Source organism: Echinops telfairi, unplaced genomic scaffold (genome assembly GCF_000313985.2).
Source record: "Echinops telfairi isolate 266 unplaced genomic scaffold, ASM31398v2 ScPeMD7_9;HRSCAF=40, whole genome shotgun sequence".
Taxonomy (NCBI): Eukaryota; Metazoa; Chordata; class Mammalia; order Afrosoricida; family Tenrecidae; genus Echinops; species Echinops telfairi.
Window position 1 is genome coordinate 51,888,634 of NW_022103906.1, and position 15,941 is coordinate 51,904,574.

Sequence of the window (15,941 nt, forward strand, 5' to 3'; positions counted from 1 at the left end):
GGTTAATTTAAAACTTAAGTTCAGGGGAAAACAATGGGAGGGACTGAGTTGACTATAAACCAAGTGTGAATTATCCATTCCTTCATGTAGTGAACGAATGTTTACTGTACTCCTGTGTCTTAATCACTATGAATGCGTTGGGGATGCAACAAATGGGTAGAATGTCGACCTTTCCTTAAGGAACATGCTGTCTGCAGGAGTAATACAAGACGGATATTCATCCATGTAGTTCGCTATAATCATGAGAAAGAAAAAGTCCATGAAAATAACTAGTGGTGTGACTCACGGTGGCCTTGTGTGTTACAGAGTGGAACTGTTCCATACCTTTGGCTCTGCTTACAGGAGCAGATTGCTTGTCTTTCTTTCACGGAGATGCTGGGGAGATAGGAGCCACCAACCTTTTTTAGGTTCTTGGGCGCTCTGGTGGTGCAGGGGCGAAGCACCTGGCTGTCAAGTGCTTTGAACCCAGCAGGCAGCTGTGCAGGAAAAAGATGTCATGGTCCACTCTTAAAGATTGTATCCTAGGAACCTGTGAGGCAATTCTACTCTGTCACATGGAGTCACTCTGTTGGAATTGACCCCAGGGCACAGAACAATAGTTAAGCACCAGCTCATTGAGCCCATTGGGGACTTGGGGAGAACAAAAACTGAGGTGAACTAGTTCAGCCTGAAAGGCATTGGAGGAATGTCAAGGATGACTGAGATTTACCCAGGCAAAGAGGAAAAAGGGTAACTCCCCGCCAGACAGGAGAAACCCCAGTGTAGCTGGAAGGTACAAGGAGGTAGCAAAAGATAGGCTAAGGAGATAGCGAGGTGCCAGAGTCAGCAGAGGTGTGTGCACTTGGCAAGCCAGTTTGACGTGGCTAATATGATCAAAACAAAAGGAAAAATAATGTAAGCTTGGGTTACATGATTACTGTAACGAAAACAGATGGAATGGAGCGAGTTAACAAGGAAATTAAACTCTACATTTGCATGGCCACTTAGGGAAGGCTATGTTGTTGGGAATGCCATATTTCAAATGTTTTTGAAAAGTTGGTCTTGACTCTGAGTTAACGCACCCAGGAGGAGGACGTCTTGAGGTGATAGCCCTTTGGGGTTACGTAAGTGAGAAGACTTCTGTGTTTGTTCTTTGGCCGGAATTAGAATTAGAGCAGTTGGTAGGAGCTGGAGGAATCCTGATGGCCCCAGGGATTAAAGTGCTTAGCTGCTAACCAGCGAGTTGGCAGTTCTAACTCAGCAGCTGTTCCTGGGGACAAAGATGTGGCAGACAGTTCCTGTAAAGACTTACAGCCTAAATAACCTTATGGGACATTTCTCTGTCCTATACGGTCGCTGTAAGCCAGAATCGACTGGATGGCATTGGGTTTTTTGTTTGGTCGGAGGAGGTTACAAGGAGAAGCTCTAGCGAGAGAAACGTTCTCATGGCAGTAAGAGCTACTCAAGGAGAAAACCAAATGCCTGGAAAGTGAGGCCTTAAGGAGGCCTAGGAACCAGCCTGCTGGGGGTAGACTTTACACGGAGGGAGGAGGGGGTGATGGCCAGTAGCCAGACGCACAGGCCAGTAAATCATGCAGTGTATGTGTGAGCAAGAGTCACATATTCTAGGGATAGTAAGTGTGTAGTATTAAATTAAATGGTGACTGGGGGCCCTTTAACCCCACAGTAAGTGAGCCCTTCCATTAAACACTTACTTTCCATTTGAGCCCTTGGTATCAGTTCCTCTTTTTTCCTTGCTTCCCTGCTTGATAAATTATAGATAATTATTGTTTTCATATCTTACACTGACCACACTCTCCCTTCACCCACATTTCTGTTGTTCATCCCCCTGAAGACTGTAACTCTTTATGGGAGTAGAAAGCCCACTAGCAGAGTGGCTCGTGGTTTCCAACTGCCGACCATGGGATTAGTGGCCCAACACATGACCACTGTGCCACCAGGGCGCCTCTTTAATTAATCTCTCACAACTGTAGAGTCAATCCGGCTAATAGCATCCTCCTGTGGGTTTCTGAGCCTGTAATTGTTGATGAGAGTAGAAAGCCCGCAGAGATGCTGATGGTTTTGAACTGCCAACCATGTGAATCGCAGCTCAATGGATAACCACTATATCACCAGGGCTCCTTCTCTAATAAATAAACTACATTATACATTCATTGATTCATGTATGAATGGCAAGGTATAAAGATAGAAAGGGAGGCTGAGGCCAGCTTGAGAAAGATGGTTTTAAAACACAGCCTGAAATGATAAAAGTTGATGGAGAAGGCTGCCAGTAATAAGAGTAATTGCAATTGTAAGTAAAAAAGAATCAAAGCACAACAGTTTAAAGGTGAATTAAGCTCATTCTTTGTCTTTCCTAAGACTGTGATTTTTAAAGTGGCTTGATATTTATAAATGTTGCTATTCGGTTCCGTGAGGCAGTGCCTGCTCATGGCAGTTCTGTGCACAACACAACGATTATGGATGCTGCTTCGTTATTCATGAAACATTGGGTCTCTTGTTGATCTCCTTGGCTTTATGGACTAGCTGAGCATTATTTGCCATCCATCCTCCTTCATTGAATTCTGGTGTGGATCCTGGGGTGCTAAAGCAGATGTCATCACTTCCACAGGATGACTTTCCTAACGACCCCACCCCAATCTGAACATGGTACCTCATACCTGTAAGTCCCCATCGGCACCGAAACTAAGCCAAGTCCACTAACATCAAGTCCATTCTGACTGCTAGCAACCACAGGTCACGTTTCTGAGGCTATAACTATCTCAGAAGGAGCAGCCAGCCTCAACTTTCTCCTGAGGAGTGCTGTTGGGTGTGAACCTCTGAACTTGCAGTTAGTCCACCGCTGACCCTACAGTGCCACCGGGGCACTGTACTGGATGTTAACGGTCGGTTTACCGGTCTCTCTTCTACTTAGGAACACCTCTCCTTTGGAATGTTTCTAGAAATTGCAGGACCATTTCCTTTTTGAAAGTTCTGAGGCTTGGTCTTTTAGATGAATTGACAGATCATTGAGCAGTTGATAGACTGAATTCCATTTACTCAATAAAATTTTAAAATTAAGAAAAAAATGGATGAAAAAGCTCAAATTAGATAAGTTGTTTTCCGATATGGCCTGCTAAGAAATAGACTCAAAATGTGATGCGAACAACAGACTTCACCTGTAAGTTAAGGCCGCACTGTTTCAAACAGTTTCATTGTGCGTGTTGTTTAGGGCCCTGCTGAGCTAATTCTGACCCATAGTGACCCATGGAGAGAACAGCTGTGGTGGGCTGTAATCGTTACAGAAGCAGACCACCAGCTCCTTCTAAGAGGAGGCACCGAGTGGGTTCCAGCTGGCCATCCTCTCGGTAGCTCCTCAGTGCTCAGCCACTGAGCCAGCAGGACTCCTTTCGGCTTGTATATTCTCAACATGTTTAAACATGTCTCTGCCATCAGTTCTCTCTGCCATAAACTCGTCTTAGCTCATAAGGATGCCTTCAAAAAAAACCAAAAGTCCAGGGGAAACAAGTTTCCAAGGGGGTCTGTTTGGCCAATTCAAGGCAGAGAGGTTATTTTAGAAAGTGTGGAGACTGTTTCCTGGGGGGCTCCAAAGGGTTAACCTTGATATATTTTCTTGAAGGACACGAAATGATGACGGGGGCTCATTACGAAGGAGGTTTAAGAAAATGGAAATGGCACTGGTGAGAAAAAGGCCACAGTCGTTAGGCTGAGGAAGTTTTTCCATCACTGCACTCCTTCTCATTCTTGGAGGGTAGCAAGGGTGCCTTCAACAATCCTGGTCTGGTCCCTGCAGATTTCGCCTCTCCCTCTCCAAAAAACACAAAGAAGAGGGAAAAGGAACGTGATTTGAGTACCCCGAGGATGCCCAGATTAATTTCTGTTTTGACATGGTGTAAATTGAAAATGCAGAATTCTTCAGGGAAGATTTAACAAGATGGAAATACTGCCTTCAAAAGTCAGTAGACCTAACTAGAGGCTCTGTCGAGAACCAGTGGTGTCACATTTTGTTATTCTCGTTTAATACATCTTTCTGGGATTTTTTTAAGCAGTGTATTTTTACTTACCGAAACGGACTCCATGGTCCCTAACAAAAACAGCAACAACAAATATCTTCTTAGCCTTCAGGACAAAAGATTTCTTGTGCTCTCTGTCACCCCTGCAAGTCCAGGAGCATACATTTATCATCCTTAATTTGACGTTCACCTGCTGTTGTTGGATCCTATGTAGTTGATCTCAACTATGACAATGTCTCTACAGGACCCAATGGAACTGCTCATAGGAGCTTCCTGCCCTGGAATCCTGACGAGCATGTGGGGGCACTCAAACCACGGTCCTGTTGGTGAGCAGCAGAGCACTTAACCACTGAATGCTCAGAGCCCCTTAGAAATCGGTGACGCAACCAGAAAATGGAAAGAAACTCCCTAGGCAATGGCTATTTTTAAAGGCCAGTAGGAACATGGGTCTGCCCAGGTCGTCTGGGAGTCCTCGGCCTCTTAAATTAGCTCTCATTTGGGCAATAGATAAAAACTTGGAATTAAGTTTATAGTGATTAGGTGTTTGTGTTTAAAACAGTTTTATCTTTTAAATTTTTGTTTGAGAAGCAGTAACTGAATGAGTTGCCATCTTGTAAAGACTGGGAAAAGTAATCTTGAAAGCCTCTTACCAAAATAGATACCAGTACAAGTATGGGTTCCAGTACTGGCTTACGGCCACTCCAGGAGTGTCAGAGGCCAGCTGTGCTCCATGTTGACTTTTCAGGAGACCATCAGACCTGTCTCCTGAGGCACCTCTTGGTAGATTTGCACCTCCCAGTCAAGGGCATGAATTGCAGCACCGCCTGTTGCATGTATTTAGCATGTAGCATGGTGGTGGTGGTTGCCATCGAATGGATTCAGCATATAACATAGGGATTTTTATTAGTAGACAGTTGGAGAGTAGTTATGGGTGTGAAATAACTTTGGAAATAATATCCCCGGGTGTTCTTAACCTAATAGTGTATATCTGGGGATTGGTTCCAGGGTAGAATTACCTCTGTTTGTAGCTCTTAGGGAGAAGGGACAGGTGGTAACCTCTGGCATTCAGAGAGATTTATTAGCTAAAGATTGCTGGAGACCTCATGAGAACAGGAGTCCACTTGGGGCAGAAATGTGCATCTGTCTCGATGGCCTTAGAAGTTCGGAGCTGACTGTGCGGATGTGCTGCGGTTACAGAGGTGCTTCCTGAACCTAATCTTTTGATTTTCCCTTTGCTCCCTCATCGGAACCGTCGGACTTTTAGTGTTTTTTTATGCTCTTGCATAAATACTTGAATAGCAACTATGTGTATCCTACCCCGCTGTATTTCTACCATTATTAAAGTTAAATGGACTTGCTACTGCACACTTTGCAGAATTTTATATTATTTGTTTATTGATTGAACCAAGGGAGATGAGTATCAAAGTCTGGGTTTCTCAGAAAGTTTGAAATTATACAATTTAGTCTGATTTCCTGGGAGTGTTGATTTGATACATAAAGGGCAAAAAATACTAAGCATTGCTATGATAGTGGCATGCAGTGTGTCCTTAACTTTTAATCGTTTCTGTATTCGTATGCCAGGCATCCTTGGGGGTTGCGAATGGTTACGGTTTTACTGATGGAAAGCTTGGGAGTTAGAACTCCCCCAGAGGCCCCTTTCAAGCCTGGCCTGGCCTGGCCATCTGCTACTGAAAGGCCACAGCCTTGAAACCGCATGGAGTGGCTCTACTTGGAACACGGGGGCTCAGCAACAACGAAGCACAACATTCCTATTCAACGACTTTGAAAACAAGACACTTGGCCCTGGTGGCCAAGTGGTTGTGTATTAGGCTGCTGTCCACAAGGTCAGCAGTTCAAAACTGCCAGCTTCCCCACAGCAGAAACATGAGACTTCCTACTCCTATTACAGTCTTGGAAACACAGAGACAGTTCTACCCCGTCTTACAGGGTCACTGTAGGTTGGAATCAATTTGATGGGGAGTTTTTTGTTCTTTTTTCAGTGAGCTCTTGAAAGCATTCAGAAAGTTGGTTTGGAGAAAAGATATGTTTGGTTTTAAGTGAAGTGTGTGAAAAAAATTTGTACACACATATATTTAAATAAAGGCGTTTTTCCCTCTTTGGGAGGGAAAATTGTTGTTTGTGTTTGTTTCGTAATAACCAAGTCTAAACAGTTATACTTTCTGTCTTTTCTACTTTATTATCCTTTTTCATGTACTCTCCTGGTTGTTTTTTTTTCCTCCTGGAAAAAGTTAATGCCTTAAATTTAGATAACAATAATGAGAGGAAAGTCAACAATTCTACAATAAGATTTCCATATTGTATTTTCCTCTTGCCAAATGATTTCACTTACAATGTAAGTTGAAAATCTGGTGTGAAACTTCAAAGCTATAGATATGTAACTGATGCTGGATTTGGAAATTGTGAAATAAAGGCTTGAGTTCCGAGAGGTGTGTTGGTGTAGGTGGGTCTGTAGTAGGGCTCCCCTTTGATGAGCCCTGGTGGTGTAGTGGGTAGGCATGGGGCTTCTGACTCCCAAATGAGCAGTTTGAAACCACCAGCCACCCTGTTTTTTAGTCCTGGGAAGCGTTACAGTCTTGGAAACCCACAGTGGCAGTTGTACTGTGTCCTCTATAGGGTTGCGGGGAGTTGGAGTTGACTCAAGGGCAGGGAGTTTGTTTGCTTGCTTGTTTATGCCAGCGATGCAGGTTCATTTCCTCGCCTGTGTACCTCCCCCCAGAGCCACCACTTGTCTGTTAGTGGAGGTTTGTGTGTGGCTGAACACATTCCAGGCGCTTCTAGAGTAAATCCAAAAACACCCAAACTCTCTGACTCTTAGTAATAACCCTACGGACAAAGTAGACGGACCCTGAGGACTTCTCATGCTGTAAATCGAGGAGCAGAAAACCTCATCATTCTCCCCCACAGCTGCTGGTGGTTTTGAATTGCTGACCGTGTGGTTCACAGCCCAGTGCGGAACCCACCGGAACGCCTCAGACTAAGACAGTGACCGGGAGCCTGAAAACCCCAGGAAAGGCACAGAAGTGAATGGACTGGGTTCTGCCCCCTCCCCCAATAATGTTGAAATCGTCCTGCAGAAATACGAATAAGGATGACATCACTATTTCACACAAGAAGCTCGTCCTTAAAAACATGAAATGGGAAATGTTTAAAAAACTAAGATAACGGTCATGGTAACACTGATATACGTTGACATTTTACTACTACATGTCAGTGTGTTACAATAGAAACATTGATAGAAGTATGGGATTCTCTTTTTTTCTGTCAAATCCTGTATAGCAGGTTTGTTAGGGCTTGAATTTTTTTATTTTTAATTATTAAGTTGACCCAATAGATTTTTAAGTACCTTTTCTGCCATTTGTAGTTTGTTTAGTGCCATAAACTTTTACAATTAGGTTATTTTGTGGTGTGTCTTTTGGTTGAACACCGTTGAAATTGTTCACAAAGGACATTGAGTAACCTGATTCTAAAAAGCCTTCCTGACGTAAGCTTTTCTATTACGTAAAACACGAACCCCTGGCAAATGGCATCTTTGTCTCTTTTCTTCGGGGCAACATAGAAAAACTAATGCATGTTGAGTGGCCAAGTGCTTTCCATCCTTAATAGGAAAGAAGCAGTAGGAATTAAATTTTATCTGATTAAAGCCATACATTTCTGTACACATTTCTGGTTCCTGTGTACTGTGGAGTGCATTAAATTCAATTTTATACTGAAGAGACAGAGTCCCTTCATTTACTCAGCTTTGGTAGCTGTTAATAATAAAAGTATTCACTATTTAAGATATTCAAAGGAGGTTTTGTTTGTTGGGTTGGCTTGCTTATCCCTTTCATTTTTATGCTAATTTTTTGAGAAATTCCACAGGCAACATCATGACAACAGTCCCAGAGAAAAGAACTAAAACTGCCTATAAAAGCTTACCCCTCCCAAATTAAACTCCTCCTAGCTTTTCTGCCTGCTTCCAGGGTCCCTTCTCTTTAACTCTACAAGCGAGGATGTTTTATTAAAGGGGGAGCAGGTATGTCGCGTTGTGTACAGCAATTGTGTTTCTAAACATGGTGTGTTTCATTTTGATGTAAACGTAAATTGGTAGAGGTCCCTAATTCTTGATCATTGTGGGGTTTTCTGTGTTTATAAAAACTCTTAAGTGACAGGGAAGTTCAAAGTGCCCCTCACTGGCCTTTATGTAACTTCAACTGGTCATTTCTTGATTTTCTTTAAGCAGAACACTTCCATACCTTATCTTCTAAATATCTAATGTGAATAATGGCCATTTAAAAATTCGTGATGGGTAGAAATTGATACACACCTGACCTATAGAAATAGTGATGGTCTTCAACTCGGAATGCTGAATAAAATTGGAGCTATCCTGTGTTTGCAAATTTTGCGATCCGTTTTTTCAAAAAGCGTTTGTAACGTGCCGTGTTTGGAATTTTATCTGGTACTATGTTGTATACTAACAATGGGTAAACTTTATTTTTATTGTTGAAAAACTGTGTGCTTTCATTTTTCTTTAGAATATGTTTATAGATTCTTTGAATTAGCTGTAGAGAAAATGCACTTACTTACATATTGACACATGGATAAATTTCAGTGAGTTAGCTTTGTCCAATGGGTATGCTGTGGAAATGGATTATTTTTATCTCAGAAACATTTCTTCCTCATACAAACAACAAGTCATTGAGATGTAGTCTAGAAAGTGAATTTTGTTTTGTTTCTTTTTCATAAACAAAATTTAAGAGTAGTTTTTATAGAGATGAAGGTAGAGAAATGTTTAAGGGCTTGTTTTATAGCATAAAACGCTCTTCAGAGAAGATTCCATCTCACAAATTTACAGTATGGATAATGAAGCTAATGGCATGGAAGGGAATGGCCTTCAGCATGCGTAGGTAAATGGTCAGGTGGGGCAGACATGGCTCTTTGGTGTCGCTCCATGTCCCTGAGTGACTGAGCTGCACGTTCTATGACCGTCCTTCCCCTGTGGCTGGTCAGCCCTGCTCGGCTGAGTAATGCAAGTCTCTGTAGTCAAGGCTCTCTAGAGATGTGTAGTTTCCTGAGGTACTTAATCATTGCAGATAAATTAGACATACATGTTGGCAATGTGCTGTATATACTCCAGTATAAGCCGAGGCACCTAATGTTACCACAAGAAACTGGAGGGCTTGGTGGGGGGCAGGTGGAGGGAGGGGAGAAAAATGAGGAGCTGATACCAAGGGCTCAAGTAGAAAGCAAATGTTTTGAAAATGATGATGGCAATAAATGTACAAATGTGCTTGACACAATGGATGTATGTATGGATTGTGATAAGAGTTGTAGGAGCGCCCAATAAAGTGATTAAAAAAAGAAAACAAAATAAAAAAACTGGAGGGCCGTTTCAGCATAAAAAATGTGCTGAAAAAAACTCGGCTTATTCTAGAAAATACACGGTAATACTTTTAAAGTGAAATAACTGTTAGCATTTAAAGAAGTGAACATTAATCAACCACCCTAAGATAATTGTTGGTAGTTTTTCAGACTTTTTTTTGTTTTACTACATGTATATGTTTTTTTTCTTACTAGAATAAAATTAAAGTCCACTATTAGGGTGGGGTGGGCAGACAGGGTGGCAAGGTGAGCGGAAACTTTCTACCTATTTTGTCCATGTAGAAAAGACTATACGGCATACTAATACTTGGCCTGGACTTTGAGTTTATTTATTCTTAAATATCTTAATTAAATACAATAATCATGTGTGTTTTAGTACAAAGTTTTACTTGGCAGCAAAGTTAAATAGCAGTTTTGGTTAGTAAGCGTATTTACTATAAAAGGTTCAAACGGTTCTCCACATTCGATAATGGAGAAACTCCCCGTGTGGCAACGTGTGTTATACATACGAATCATGCTTTGTCTTTTGCTGGGGTCTAAGCCCCGTAAAGGAGTGCTGGTGGCACAGCGTTTGCCTGAGACTGCAAGTGCAAGGTCAGCAGCACTTGGAAACTACCAGCCACCACAAGGGAGAACAAGGAGACGCTTTCTACTCTAATAGAGTTACCGTCTCAGAGGCCCACCGGGGCAGCTGCCCTGCGCCCTACAGGGTCACTGTCACTTGGAATGGACCTGGTGGTGGTGAGTTAGTTCTACACCAGCCCTATAAGACTAGAGACCGTATCTGGTGAGCGCACTGTCCAACCACACTCTTGGCCCAGCCAAAAAGTAGATGAGCTAAATGACTGACTGAAAGAAAAACAGGCATAAACCCCCAAATGAAGTACTTTATCCAAACAACTTAGTGTTTGGGCAAAAATGGTCCACCCCCCTCAATCATCTCCAGTTGTGGCGGTAGCTTATCCAGGCAGTGCCCAGGTTATGTACGTCGGACTTATGGACAGCTCCTACTTGTCCTTTAATGTTACATATATGCATATTTGCCCTCATTTGAAACATCTAAACCAACCCCTAGTTGAAAGAAATGTCTTCCTAGTGATCACCCTCCCTTGCCACAGGCTATATATATATCTTGATATCATGGGTAAGGCTTTGAGCCTTTTCCTGCACTCAGACCCAAACCCCAACCAAACTCACTCCCCTTGAGTCTTTTTTGACTCATGGTGACCCTGAAGGGCAGGATAGAACTGCCCCTGTGCGTTTCTGAGACTAACTCTTCAGAAGAATACAAAGCAGCCTCACCTGTCTCCTGAGGTGTGGTGTGGCTGGTGGTTTTGAACTACTGACTTAGAGGAACACAGCCCAACGAGTAACTAGTATACCATCCGGCATCATCAAGGTACCTTTCTTGCACTAAAGCAAAGCTGAAAAAGAACCCTATCTACTTGTCCTGGCTCACCTAGAAAGCCCATTTGATGACTTAGGACCCGATCTCATGTGTAACCTGGAGACGCCTCCCTAGAGGCATGGATGAGTGGGCTGCAGGAAATCCACAGCTCCGGCTTATTGAACCCTCCTCCTGATTGCGCCGAGCCACACCTCTGCTAACTAGGAGAGAAAACAGCTGCCCTAATTTTTAGTGCTGGGAAGCTCGAGTGAAGAAGGACGATGGTGCCAACTGCAGCTTCTAACCTGCTCGCTTCTCTTCCACAGGTGGAGCTCTTCAGAATGATTCCCTGCAGAGCAGCCCTGTCCTTTGCTCGGTGTCTGATCCGGAGAAAAGTCATCACTCAGGACAGTCTAGAGGATTCCAAATTATGCCGCTGCTTATCCACCATGGACCTCATTGCCCTGGGTGTTGGGAGCACCCTCGGTGCTGGGGTTTACGTCCTGGCTGGGGAAGTTGCCAAGTCGGATTCTGGCCCAAGTATTGTCGTGTCCTTCCTCATTGCTGCCCTGGCTTCTGTGATGGCAGGCCTTTGCTATGCTGAATTCGGGGCCCGAGTTCCCAAGACTGGGTCTGCTTATTTATACACATATGTGACCGTGGGAGAGCTGTGGGCCTTCATCACTGGCTGGAATCTCATTCTGTCGTATGTGATAGGTAGGTTTCAAAACCAGCCTCAGTTGTGTGAGATGGTAGAAAGAGCGGCTGCGTCAGCTCCAGTCACCACTGGTCAGTGCCGCGTCGCCTCAAGTTACTTACTTGACCCCCTTGTGGGTCTGTGTTGTTTTCTCCTCTCTGAAATCTTGCCTCCTAATCTCACAATTACTGAGTACACCCCTTACTGAGTTTGTTAACCTGGTTTTGTTGTTGTTGTTTTCACTGCAACTAAATCTATCTGATGCCAAAGGTATGGTTAACTAGATCCCTGTTGTCTAATTATAAAATGATCCTTATACTGTGTTCAAACATTTCAGGTGTGTGCGAACTGACCCGTGTTTGTCCGAGAAGAGAGTAGCCAGCACTTCGGGGTTCATTTCCTGCCGTTCACCTCATGTTCTTTCAATGTTGTTTTGTTTGGGACAGGTACGTCCAGTGTCGCAAGAGCCTGGAGTGGCACCTTTGATGAACTTCTTAGCAAACAGATTGGCCAGTTCTTCAGAACCTACTTCAAAATGAATTACACCGGCCTCGCGGAATACCCAGACTTTTTTGCCGTGTGCCTCATCCTGCTGCTAGCAGGTACAAAAGAGTAAAGTATGCTTTTCCTCATAATGACCCAACGTGACTGCCCTAGGGACATAGGTCACCACTGAATTCGGGCTTGGGATTAACTAAGATTTATGGGTGGTTATTGCAGACCTGTGGGCTTTATTTTTGTCTGGATACTTGTCTTAGTATAAGCGTGTTTCAGAATTAATCTAAATTGTGTGGAAAGAAGAAGGAAAAAGCCCCAAACACGTCTGAGTACTTGGTAGCTGGGATACCCGACCGTCTAGCATGAGACACATCAGTCGTGCGATGCTGATCAGAGGCATCACAGTGTCACTAATGAAGAGTGGACAATTTGAGGGCATTGTTTCAGCTTGTTAGCTATCGCTCGGCATGTTGAAAACACGTATGAGTTCTAGAAGCAATCTTATTTTTCCATTCATGCCTTCATGGCTGTGTCTATATAATTGTAGACATCTGACTGCAGAGGAAGCCGATTCAAACCACCCATTGTTCCCATTATAGACATTCTGTAGACTGTAAACATACTTGATCCTGGGACTTTTCAGCTTTTATCAGTATTGCAGCCTAGTGGTTCCAGCAGAGCACAAGAAAAACAGAAAAAAAAAACAAACAGATTTTCAGTCCTCCTCTCCCGCTTCCTGACATTGTGATCTCTGAGTGCTTTAACCTTCCCACGACTCTGTTTGCTCCATTATGAAAGGAGTATGGCAGGCTCACCTCCTTGAGGCTTTCTGCTTGATACACAACTAAGTGCTTTTTCGTAGCCATTATAGCTCTGTAGGCACTTGTCCCTGCTGCCCCTTCTCTTGGTTGCTGTCAGTATTTGACCACTTTCTGTTTTGATTGCCATCCCTCCCTGTGCTCCTGCTTGACCCATCAGTGACTTGCCCTTGCCCTGAGAATGAAGTCCTGGCTGGTCCATCTCCTAGTGGATGAGCTATCGCCCCAGTAACCTGCCTCTTGTTTTCCTGTGCATCCTTATCTCTAACTGCTTTCTCCCTTGATGACAGAGATATGTAGAAATTCCTTTCTATGATAAAATGTCCATGGGCATAATTATATAACTTAAAAAGTAGCTTTAAAAAATCATTTTATGGGGAGCTTTGACAGATGTCATCACAATCCGGAATTCAATTAGATCAGGCATCATTGCTGCCACTATCAGTTTCAAAACCCTTTTCTTCTTGACCTCTTTGATATCAGCTCCCCTAAAAGTAACTCTACTTTTATAAAAGTCCATGAATTAATTCTTTCACATAAGAATTAGGGTAAATATATATATATAATTAGGGTAGGGACCCAAACAAAAAAATCTTTAAGTCCAAAATATTGTGCATTTTCCCTCCGATATCAGGAAATAATTCATTGATTTTTGAGATCTTAAGAGTCATTCCTTTTTTGTTGGTTTTTGAACTGCCTGGCTAATCTTGGTGTAGCGGTTACGGGTTGGGCTGCAAATCACAATGCCAGCAGTTTGAAATCTCTAGCTGCTCCCTGGGAGGAAAATGAGGCTCTCTGCTTCCACAAAAAATTACCGTCTCAAAATCCCACAGGAGCAGTTCTACTCTGTCTTAAAGGGTTACTAAGAGTCAGAATCAACTCGATGGCAGTGCACCACTATTACATTGTTCACATTCTGTTTTATTTAGGAGTGGCTTCAACAATCCTAAAATGTTCAGCTTTGATCTTTAAATGTTGAGAAGCATGTAGCTATGCCACAATTAAAATCATAATCCATGGCAGGACTCCAGGCTTGGCCTGCTTCATTTATTTGATTCGTTCACTGTCCTGTCTTTCCTTTAAGTATAAACCGAGCTGCGCAGGTTTGATTGGCTGCTAACTCAAAGGTTATTGGTTCAAACCCACCTAGCTGCTCTATTTCGTGGCCCTGTGGATTGCTTCTGCCAAGATTACAGCCAAGGAAACCCACCCTTTGGAGAAGTTTACTCAGTCACAGAGGAGGTTGCCTAGTGTCAGGGCTTGTCCTGACATTAGCTAACAACAACAAAAATATATCTAGGCCTACATAATGCCAAATGCCTTGTCAACTGAAACCATGCAAGGGAAGGCAGGGCTTCTCCACTGAGAGTAGGGTGTTCTTGTGAAACCTTTGTAAACTGAAATGACAGAGGGTGCAGGTGCAATGACCATTAATTTATATTAATTCCTGTACGTCCAATTAACCTAACAAATCATATCAAACACACAGACCTAAAATAACACCAAATCACAGTAAAAGTAGGAGAGATGTGAGAAATGCACAACCTCTGTAGAGTAGAAATCATATACACACGGTAGCTCCACTGAGCAGACTCAGGAAGAGTGAAGGCTCAGAAGAGCTGGTGACCCCTCGTAGGCTAGCTACAAGGCACTGGGGCCGGGCTGAAGGGCCAGGCTTCTCTACTGTGTGTGCCGAGGTATGAGTCCTACTGTTAAGTGTACAGAGGATAAGTTAAGGATGAGCTCTCAAGATTCATCTATCCATCACCAAGCCTTGGACTGGATGAGTCTTTCAGGAAGGATGGAGGCGTTTGGAAAGAGCATTTGGCTCATGCTGCTGCGTGAGGAGGGCTGGGGACACCACTCTGGCTGCTGAGGGTTTGTGCTTCCTTCGTAACATCTCACTGCAAACAAACATGAAATGCTGTTTTCGCCTTATTTTTGTAAAAGTGAAAATCCTCTCAAGATTTCTTTTGGGGAGTGAAAGTAGATACCAGTGTAGTCTTTCCTAAAAGTGAATTGGAGTAAGCAAACGCTCACAAATGGGGCCGCGCTGTATAAGTAGACTTTAGAAGTGGGGGTACACGTGGGGTATTGGGAAATGTACAATGTGGTGGTGGCTCCGTGGGAGCATGGTGTTGTCGTCTGCTCCCATAATGATTCACAGCCTTGGAAACCCGCAGAGGCAGTTCTGCTCTGCCCTGCAGGGTCACTGGGAGTTGGAATTGACTCACTTGCAACTGGCTTTTTGTTCTGAAGCAAAAACAAAACCAAGCTCACTGCCATAACTCTCAGCGACCCTAGACTCGGGAATAAGCAAGTAAATATATGTATTGTATGCCATAATCCTTTCATACTTTTTCCACTTGTAAAAAACAAACTCTTGGGTCCATAATTCACATTTTATATTAGATGGGTTAAGGCACAAATATGAAAAAATATATAATCATGAAAGAAGTAGAAGGAAACAAAGATCAGTGTTACAGGATTAACGTTAAGCAAAATCCTCCTAAGGGTAGAAACTTAAAAGAAAAATTGTAGATCAGATTCATACAATTCTTAAAAGTTTCCTACATAAGTAACCAACGAGGTTAAAAGCAAATTATAAACTGGAAAAAGCATTTAAGCAGAGTTTATACCATTAGTGCATTAATGACTCTTAAATATGAACAGGAGCAAGAACACACCAGTAGGGAAATGCATTATTTATATTGGACCAAACGTTGTGGAGAATATTTTGGCAATACAAACCAAAATCCTTTTATAAAGCATGCTTATCCTTTGACATAATATCACCTCATTCAAAATTGTTGTGAAGAAATACTTAGAAAGTGTGCAAAGAGGTTTCTAAAAGGATGATTATATCAGTACTATTTATAGTTGTAAAAATACTTAGTGACCTACTAGTGTATAAATAAGAGATTAAAGTATTAAAAAGCAAAACAGAGAAAAACCTCTTGCTATTGAGATGATGCCACCGCAGGGGGGCCCTGGGTAGGACAGAGCGGGCTGGGTCTCCAAGGCTGGGATCTGTACAGGCATGGGCTTCCCTGTCTCCCGCTGTGCAAGACCTGGGCCCCGGTGCTGAACCACTGTGCGTAAACACTCCCCCCACCCACCCCGCTCTCTTGATTCAGATACACTACTACCGT

General features: G+C 43.0%; 1 protein-coding gene across 3 annotated transcripts in view; it reads left to right on the forward strand.

Moving 5' to 3' along the window:
- Positions 1-15,941, forward strand: part of SLC7A2 (solute carrier family 7 member 2) — a 58,477-nt gene that overhangs the window by 23,414 nt on the left and 19,122 nt on the right. For 2 of the 3 annotated variants that reach the window (XM_030884589.2, XM_004696167.2), the window contains exons 2-3: positions 11,103-11,493; positions 11,920-12,075. In XM_030884589.2, coding sequence (XP_030740449.1) covers positions 11,118-11,493; positions 11,920-12,075 — 532 coding nt within the window. In that variant the 5' untranslated portion in view covers positions 11,103-11,117. Of the gene's footprint in view, positions 1-8,021; positions 8,044-11,102; positions 11,494-11,919; positions 12,076-15,941 lie in introns of those variants that run through there. The other variant, XM_045286622.1, reaches the window with a different exon arrangement.